Here is a 9,557-nt window from a genome sequence, read left to right on the forward strand (position 1 = left end):
ACCAGTCCCTGACACTAATGATACTGTATTATACTTGCAGAAAAAAATATTCTTAAATTGACAGCTCTTGTAAACTTTGCTGTTCTAGCAAGATAATAGGCCATAAGACTATTTCTGCTTTTGTAATCAAATTTACCTATTCTGCTCAATGGCTAAGACAACTAACTGCAAGACATATGCTAAAATTAGACTCTGCCTATGTGTAGACAGAATATATGTAATCTGGTGGTTTCTAACTTTATAAGCTTTGATGCTGCTTCTTGGGAACGCTCTCAATTGCAATCTTGGTGCCATGAGTATTTAATAAAGCCTCTTATTAATTTGTTTATGGTCGTGGGGAATCTCTTAGACCCGTAAGAACCTCATTCCAGACTCCATTATTTTATTATATTTTTTTCTTTTTTTATATCTATATCTCTACTTCACCTAAATTTCCTTTGGAATAAGACCGATTACTGTTATTTTTTAGTTTTTAGTCATGTCGTTAGATAGCTCACACTGGCTCTGAATTCCTTATGTAATTCATCTATCTGTGAAGTGCTGGGATTACAGGGCATGTATCACCAGGCTGACCAGAATAAAAGATTAAGAGTAACACACATAACATCAAGGCTTCATAGAAAAATAACTTTAGTAAATTCAAAAGGGAGAGGAGTATTCTGGGTCGACGATCTTATTCTGAGAACAAAGCATGGTAACCGGAGGGGACCAAGAAGGCATCAAAGGCCAGTATCTTCACTTCCAAGAGGAGGAAAGGATTGTTGCTGGGTTGCCAGAAAAAGGGGTCAAGAATCTTCCTTTTCCTGAAACCTATGGAGGAAGAAGACTCGTTATGTTTAACGAAAAAGAATATCTAATAACTGATATCTAATTATTACTTTGAAGTACGCAAAGATTCCCTAGGACAGAAAATCACTAGCCAAGAAAAAGAAAAGGCTAAACTGTACCTCATAAGAAAAGAAAAAAAATTGTAGCTGGACATGGTGGCACAGATCTTTCTCAAAGAACCCTATCCATGCTGGGAGTGCTGCATTCACCCACACTGTAAGAAACCTGGAGTTCACACTCAAAAATTACAAAGCAAAACAGTACCATGAAAAGGTCAGCAGAAACTGGCAGTATCAGATCCTCAGAAGCGGTGGATATCAGAATACACACACACACACACACTTTCAATATACTTAACATACATTTAAAGAATAAAAGGAGCACTTTTTGTTTTTTGTTTTTTCGAGACAGGGTTTCTCTGTGTAGCCTTGGCTGTCCTGGAACTCACTTTGTAGACCAGGCTGGCCTCGAACTCAGAAATCCGCCTGCCTCTGCCTCCCGAGTGCTGGGATTAAAGGCGTGCGCCACCACGCCCGGCTCAAAAGGAGCACTTTTAAATGAATAATGGGAGCTGGAGAGTTGGCTCACTGGTTAAATAAGAGTACTTGTTGCTGTTACAGAGAATCTAGGTTTGATCCCTAGCAACCAAACAGTGGTTCACAACCATCTTTAACTCCAGTCCTGGGAATCTGACATCTTTTTCTAACCTCTCTGGGTATCAGACATGCAAATAGTACACTTACATACATGCAAACAAAACACTCATATACATGAAATAATAAGTGTTAAATGAAATGATTGAAACATTTAAAACGACCAGCAAACTAACTGTTTGGATGAATCATGAGGTTTGAAAAAAGTAGTAAAGGAGAGGCAGAGGAGATGGTTCAGCTGGGTTAAAACTTGAGTCTGGACTCCTGATCTATTTAAAAGTAAAGAAAATGCTGGGTGTGGTGGTCCACATGTACAGAAAGGACTGTACTAGATCTGGGAAGAATAGGACAATGGCAGAATGAATGTCCAAAATGCATTGGGTAGCCACCCTACTGAGCTCCAGACTGCCTCATAAGATAATGTGGAGAACTGGAGGTGATGGCACACATCATTAATTCCAGCACTCTGGAGATAGAGGCAGGTTAGTATCTGGGAGTTTGAAGCCAATCTGGTCTACAAAGAGTTCCAGACCATCCAAGAATATAGTAAACCCTGTCTCAAAACAGAAAGAAGAGAGGAGAAGGAAGGGGAGGGAGGGAGGGAGGGAGAGAGAGAGAGAGAGAGAGAGAGAGAAGACATTTAATGAAGCTACCCAATGTCTAACTCTGTCCACCATATGCACACTTGCACAAATACATGCATACATCCACATGAACACAAATATACTACACATACAACACTCTCACCACCATAAACACATACAAATTGAAGACAAAATTAATAAGCTGTAAGAAATATCTGGAGAGGGCTGGCGAGATGGCTCAGTGGTTAAGAGCACCGACTGCTTTTCCGAAAGGTCCCGAGTTCAAATCCCAGCAACCACATGGTGACTCACAACTATCCATAAGGAAATCTAATGCCCTCTTCTGGAGTATCTGACAGCGTACTTACATATAATAAATAAATAAATCTTTAAAAAAAAAAAAAAAAAAAAAAAAAAAAAAAAGAAATGTGAGGACATTGGGGACAAGCAATATTGGAATGGGATAATAGCCGATACATTTCCAGATTGACAAAAGATAAGTCAAATCTCAGCTTGGGAAACCTAAGGGGCTGGTTATGTAGCTGAGTTGGTAAGAGTGCTTATGTAGTTTCCAAAGCTCAGGACCATGAACAGCTATGGTGGCACACGCCTGTAATCCTCGAATCTGAGAGGTGGAAGCAGGATAAGAAGATCAAGAAGAAAAAACAAGTTTAATGACAATTCTAAATATAGGCGAGCTAGCCCTACAGGCTGAGCGCAGAGAACTTCTTTCACATGCCTGGGGCCGTGAATTAAAGCTGGCAGGACCCCAAGAAGAAAGAAAACAACAAAAAGCAAAGGCGAAAATACAGAAAACCACACAATTACATAGAACTACAGAGCAACCAAGACAAAGAGTACTCCAAACTATTCAGACCACATTCTTTGAATCATGCAAGATAATGTCAAGTCATTCCTTCTTAGTGGGAATCTTCAGCATGTTGTACCACTATGCAAAGCAATGCCTACATCATGTGTTTTACATTTTCCTAGTTTTGTTTTGGTGAGTCTCTGTAGCCCAGGCTGGCCTTGAAAAGCATGAGCCTCCTTTTGAGGCACATGCCACTACACCCACCCAGCTTTCTTCTCACACATCTTAAAAGGTTTAGATCACTGGCTGTAAAAAGAGTGCGAGGGGAGCTGTTGAGATAGCTCAACCCTTAAGAGCTCGTTCTGCGGAGGATCCAAGTTCAGTTCTCAGCACCAACATCCAGTGGCTCAGAGCTACCAGTAACTCCAGCTCCAGGGACCCATGGTCTCTGGCCTTGGTGGGCACCTGCACATTCAAATAGGTACACACAAACTCCTACACATAACTTTTAAAAAGTAAACATCTTTTTAACAAGCCAAATTCAGTGGCACATGTTTAAATCTCAGCACTCAGGAAACAGAGGCCTGGAAACTGCTTCATATCGGAGGTTAACCTGGGCTGTATGGTTGAGAGTTCAAAGCTAGCCTGGATATATAGTGAGCTGTCTTTAAAAACCACCAAGTAAGTTAGGCAGTGGTGGTACATGCCTTTAATCCCAGTACATGGGAGGCAGAGACAAGTGGTGGATATCTGAGTTCAAGGCCAGTTTGGTCTACAGAATTAGTTCCAGGACAGCCAGAGCTACACAGAGAAACCCTGTCTCGAAAAACCAAAAATAAAAATAAATATATAAAAACAAAAAACAAGTAAATAATAAAAATAAAAAGGGCTACAAACCCCCCTATAATGGACTGGACCAAATGAAATAATACAAATCTGTCATTGATTTTTTTGTTTTGCAAGCACTGAACTGGGGAGAGGGAGGGGAAATATTCTCACTTGCAGTTGATACAGGTATAGAAGACAGTCTGTCCTTCATCAGCTGAGCGCATCTGTCTGGTGTGATATGCCATTCCCTCGTGACCACATCGAGGGCAGCGCCTGTCAATCTAGGAAGAGACAGAAGGGTTATGGAGACCTAGTCTTATGTCTCTGCTTCCGTACAGAAATCAGACTATTACACTCCTTGGACATTCTCCTGGAATGGAGTGCAAAACCAGATGTCCAGAGTCACCTTTCCATTGCCCTGTCGGAGCTGGTCCTTATTAACTTACCACCGGTCCCTGGGATTCAGGTCCTTCTTCCACAGACATAGGTATGGTAGCCCCCAGCTTGTTGAACACTACTGAGGTCTTCACAACCTTCCCTTCAAAATCTGCACAGGAAGTAAAAAGTAATAATAACAGTAGAAATAGCAAAAGAGGCAACGAATCCCAGCAACACTCTCCCAGGCGAGTCTCATCGGTTTCTTCCCAATGTCTCTCGCTGACAGATTCCTGTTCTAGGTCTCACCTCCCTAAGCCCAGCCAGTACTGAGGTCACCCCCACCGTGGACCCTTCCACCCGGACCCTTGCTGAGCATACCAGCTCCTCACCTCGCACATCGATGGAGAAGCCACAGCGCGGGCATATGACAGTATCCTGAATTCCAGGCAGCGGCAGGACTGAGCCACAATCTGGGCAGAAATCCAAGTCTGATTGAAAGTTGGAGCGGGGGCGGGCCAGCTCCATGGCGGATGAGAGCTGGGAAAGAGGAATGTTTATTATTAAGGCGCAGGATTCTGGCCTTGAAGGTTCCCCATCGCTTCCCAAGAGGGAATTTACCTGAGTCCTCCTCCCACTGGGTCCTCTGAGAGCAAAGAGTTTGGAGTGCTAGGTAGGACCCTCAGCTGCTGGGGAACCTCGTTCGTCCGACGTAGGCGAAAAACTGATAAGAGTCCCGATCCCAGACGCGGGCTAGAGCGCCCGATCCCAAGGCGCCGGGCAACGAGTGCGCCCGGCGAGCTAGAGCGTCTTCGCGTCCTGGTGGCCGTTGGGTCGTGACGTCATAATCAATGGCGCACATACTGGAGGCAGTTTAAACCGAACCTCTGGCGGAAGGGAATTTACAGTAGCACGCAGTCTGGCACTATGACGTCGACTAAGCTAAGGCGAGTAGCCAGAGTTAGGCCGTACGCTACTTTCCCGCTCCGCACTAGTCCTGGATTATTATTGCTTTTGTAGGGAACCCTACACATAACAAGGGGAAGGGAGTGGGGAACACCCCCCTAAAACTGGACTGATTTTTCCAGAGCAACTGATTCGCTTGGATTGAGAGAACCGCAACTCTTGCTGGTTCCCGAGACCGTTTTTTTGGTTTGGTTTGGTTTTGGTTTTGTTGGTTTGGGTTTTTTTGTTTTGTCCTTTTGCGGCTGCTCAGTGGCCAACAGCAAAACCGAGAAGCATTCTTGACCGTTCTTTTGGGCCCTCCTGGCCGTTTGTCCCTTGGCTGCACCAGCTTCCTCGCGACGGCTTCGGGCAGTTCTGAGCACTTGAGTGAGTCAGCTTCATAAGGAGTGTGGAATGGTGAGGGTGAAGGCAGAAGACACATGAGGCATTTGAGAGAGAGTTTAGGGAGTTTAGTTTGAAGGTGGTGCAACTGGTGAGACTAGGGCTCTAATCTCCCTAGGCACTTGCCAGATGTGTGAGGTTAGTTATTAATCAAAAGTGCTTCTTTGGATTTACTAGGGATTGGGCTTGGCTTTCGCTTGCAGACCATCTTCCACTCCCCGAAGCTCCGATTCACTCGTGTTTAAATACCTGCCACCTAGTAAGTGAACAATAGGGTAAAAATAAAATATTGTCGTTTCATTCACCTGAGGCCTACAACGTAAGGAAAACGTGTACTAAAGAAGTACCAGTTTGAAGATAGTGTCCTCAGCCCTCCAGCAGCCAACCTGATTACCATGCTAAGTCTGGTCACATAACCACATTCTAAAGGACATAAACTGTATTCTTTCATAGAAGAGACCCCCGTCTGTCTTTCTGTGCAGTTAGTGTGAGATTAAGCCATGGAAAAGTAGTTACAAACCCTCAGCAAGATGCTGAAGAGGGCCAGGCGTGGTGGCACCTTTAATCCCAGCACTTGGGAGGCAGAGGCAGGGGGCTTTCTGAGTTCGAGGACAGCCTGGTCTACAAAGTGAGTTCCAGGACAGCCGGGGCTATACAGAGAAACCCTGTCTCAAAAAACCAAAGATGCTGAAGAGGACAGACCCTGCCCTTTTACTTAGGGTTGAAACTGGTGTCATTGTGCTTGTTTAGCAAAGCCCTACCGCCAAGACTATGATGGTTGTGCTCTCTAAATTTTACCTGTCTTCTTTCAAAGTAGAAATTTAAAATTAGCCCCACTTTCTCTTTAAATTTTGACATTCTTCAGACATCCACCATGGTTTGGCTGCTACCTCTCCTGCACAAGCAGTATAAGGCATAATGTTCCTTTCCCATCGAAAGCTTTGTCTATTCAAGACATATTTAGCATCCTGTGCAAGGGTTAGGAAGCTGAGACCAGACTCTGCATAGTTGAAGTCTGTGTTCTCTCTTTAATACAGAATAATAGTTAGAATATGGAGAAAATGCCCTAGTCGGTGGTTGAGCCAGGGATATAAAGTCTACAGGATATACCTCTAGACTTCATGGGGCACAGGTACATGCTTTAATAAAAAGATGCAGCATGTCTGCATAATGGAACATGCCTTTATCCTAGCACTAGGGAAGCTGAGTCAGGAGGGTTGTGAGTTTGAAACCATCTTGGGCTTCAGATCAAGGTCCAAGCCAGCCTCAATATGTAACAAACTTCTGTTTCTAAAATAAGTATGTCTGTGTGTGTATGGGTGCACATGTGTGTGCATGCATGCCTGCTGAGATGGACCCCAGGGCCTTAATAGCTCAGCCCTTTACTACTGAATTTAATCCTGAGATAGTTATGTGGGAAAGATGCTTAGCTACTGTGTGATAATGGTTAGAATTTTGAGACTTAGGATCATAGTACTATAATGGATGCCGCTGGCCAGGGAGTCCAGAATGACTTCCCACAGATGCCTTGTGCAAGAAATGAACAAGGGCTATAGAAATGGCTCAGTAGTTAAGAGCTCTGGCTGCTCTCAGGACCCTGGTTCATTTTCCAGCATCCATGCCACATGGGTGCTCATAACCATCTATAACTCCGGTTCTGGAAGATCGAATGCCCTCTTCATACCTCCACAGTGGCCTGCATGTGGTGCACAAGCATGCATGCAAGCAAAACACTCATATACATAAAAATATATTTTATAAAGAAGAAATGCAAGTGAGGTGGTCATTATTATTTTTTTGGAGGCAGGGTCTTATAGCCCAGGTTGACCTAGAACTCACAGTATTCCTATCTAGCCTCCTAAGTGTGTTTACAGGTATGAGACCTCCACATCAAGCTCTAGCCTAGTAATTTTATGTTTGTTTGGTTGGTTTTGTTTGTTTGGTTGGTTGGTTTTCGAGACAGGGTTTCTCTGTATAGCCCTGGCTGTCCTGGAACTCTCTCTGTAGACCAGGCTGGGCTCGAACTCAGAAATCCACCTGCCTCTGCCTCCCAAGTGCTGGGATTAAAGGCGTGTGCCACTACGCCCGGCCATAGTAATCTTTTCAATCTCAAACAATAAGCAAGTATCTAAGAAGGGCTTGAAAAATGGCCTAGTAGTTAAGAGCACTTGAACCTCTTCTAGGGAACCCAGGTTCAATTCCCAACTGGCAGCTGTAGCCAGCTATGACAGCTAACAATTGTAACTCCAGTCCCAGAGAATCTGATGCCCTCTTCTGGTTTCATGCATGTGGTACACAGACACACAGAGACAAAACAGCCGTACACATTAAAAATAGAAATAAATCTTAAAAGAATGTCTAAGAAGTCAGACAAAATATTAGGTATTAGAGCCTCTCTAATATTATGAAGTTTATCACTTGTAGATAGATATACATTATAATTCACACACTTCTAAATTTCAACATTAAAATGTGACTATAGATATAGGTAATCAATAATCGATCTTTACAAATATTTTTAGGATTACTTCTTTTGAGTGTTTTGTCTGAATGTGTATGTGTACATGACATGCATGCATGCCTTGTGCCCATGGAGATCAGAAGGGGGTATCTGATCCCCTGTTACTGGATTACAGATGGCCATGAGCTGTCATGTGTACCAGTTTAAAGATAGTGTCCTCAGCCCTCCAGCAGCCAACCTGATTACCATGCTAAGTCTGGTCACGAGACTTGAATGTAGGTACTCTGAAGGAGTAGCCAGTGCTCTTAATCACTGAACCATCTCTCTACCCTAATAGTGATTGATTTCTAAAAAATTTAAATCTATTCTTGTCTCATATGATACATCACAACTGCTGTTTCCTCTCCGTCCTCTCCGCCCAGTCCCTCCCCTCTCCCTTCAGAAAAAAGCAGGCCTCCCAGGAATATAAACCAAACATGGCATATCATGTTAAAATAAGACTAGGCAACATCCTCTCATATTATTAAAGCTGGACTAGGCAACCCAGTAAGAGGAAAAGGGTCCCAAAATCAGGAAATGGGACCCTTTTCCTCTTACTGGGTTGCCTAGTCCAGCTTTAATAATACACACACACACACTGTTAGGTGACTGACAATAACACCAAGCTATATAACCATAACTTATTTGCAGAGGGCCTAGATCAGACCCATACAGCACCCCTGATTGTTGGTTCAGCCTTTGTGAGCCGTTATGTGCCCTGGTTAGTTGATTCTGTGGGCCATTTTCTTGTGGTGTCCTTGACCCCTCTGGGTCATACAATCCTCCCTCCTCCTCTTTCATAGGATTCCTTGAGCTCTACTTAATATTTGGCTGTGGGTCTCCATATCTGCTCCCATCAGTAGCTGGATGAATGCTCTCTGATGATGACTATGCTAGGCTCCAGTCTAAAAGTATATCAGAGTATCACTAGGAATCATTTCATTGACTTATTTATCTTGGTTTTGGTTTTTCGAGAGAAGGTCTCTCTGTGTAGCATTGGCTGTTTTTGGAACTCACTTTGTAGGCCAGAGCTAGCCTTCAACTTGCAGAGATGCCACTGCCTCCAATGTGCTGTAACTGAAGGCATGCACGATCACCACCCAGTGACTTTTAAATTCTGTTTTTCAATAGTATTTGGTTCTATCCTAGACCTTTGGGCTATCCAGCTTCCAGGCAGCATCAGGCATGGGCTCTCTCTTCCATGATATGATTTAGGATTTATGTATATGGGTGTTTTGTCTTCATGTACGTCTGCACACTATAAGAGGGCATTGGATCTCCTGGGAATACAGTTATAGACAGTTGTAAGCTGCTATGTGGATTCTGGGAATTGAACTCAGGGCCTCCAGAAGATCAGCCAGTGCCCTTAAGCACTGAGCCATCTCTCCAGCCCCCAATAGTGATGGATTTTTAAGTGAGTTGTAAAAATGAAAACTCCACAGAGAAAGGGGGAATCACTGTGATGAGGTGTACTAGGAGGATTTAATAGAGACCAAGGGGCTTAACTGTAAAAGTTGTCTCATGCCGGGAGTGATAGTGCACGCCTTTAATCCCAGCACTCGGGAGGCAGAGGCAGGCGGATTTCTGAGTTCGAGGCCAGCCTGGTCTACAGAGTGAGTTCCAGGACAGCC

The 9,557-nt window shown here is 43.8% G+C and overlaps 2 protein-coding genes across 3 annotated transcripts in view; one reads left to right on the plus strand and one right to left on the minus strand.

The window, feature by feature from the left end:
* Positions 1-606: 606 nt before the first annotated feature.
* Positions 607-4,917, minus strand: Znrd1 (zinc ribbon domain containing 1). Its single transcript, XM_021149195.2, has 5 exons — positions 4,701-4,917; positions 4,472-4,619; positions 4,151-4,251; positions 3,876-3,985; positions 607-810 (listed from the first exon to the last, which is right to left on the minus strand). The coding sequence occupies exons 2-5, from the start codon at positions 4,605-4,607 to the stop codon at positions 786-788; spliced, it is 372 nt and encodes a 123-aa protein (XP_021004854.1). The 5' UTR covers positions 4,608-4,619; positions 4,701-4,917; the 3' UTR covers positions 607-785.
* The window catches only part of LOC110283732 (putative uncharacterized protein ZNRD1-AS1), a 7,365-nt gene continuing 2,702 nt past the window's right edge, over positions 4,895-9,557 (plus strand). Inside the window, exon 1 of one of the 2 annotated variants that reach the window (XM_029471227.1) lies at positions 4,895-5,411. Coding sequence is in view for 1 of the 2 variants with exons in the window: in XM_021149186.2 (XP_021004845.1) it covers positions 5,007-5,026 (20 nt within the window). In the remaining variant the exon portion in view is untranslated. The remainder of the gene's footprint in view (positions 5,412-9,557) is intronic. The other variant, XM_021149186.2, reaches the window with a different exon arrangement.

Source organism: Mus caroli, chromosome 17, assembly GCF_900094665.2.
Source record: "Mus caroli chromosome 17, CAROLI_EIJ_v1.1, whole genome shotgun sequence".
Taxonomy (NCBI): Eukaryota; Metazoa; Chordata; class Mammalia; order Rodentia; family Muridae; genus Mus; species Mus caroli.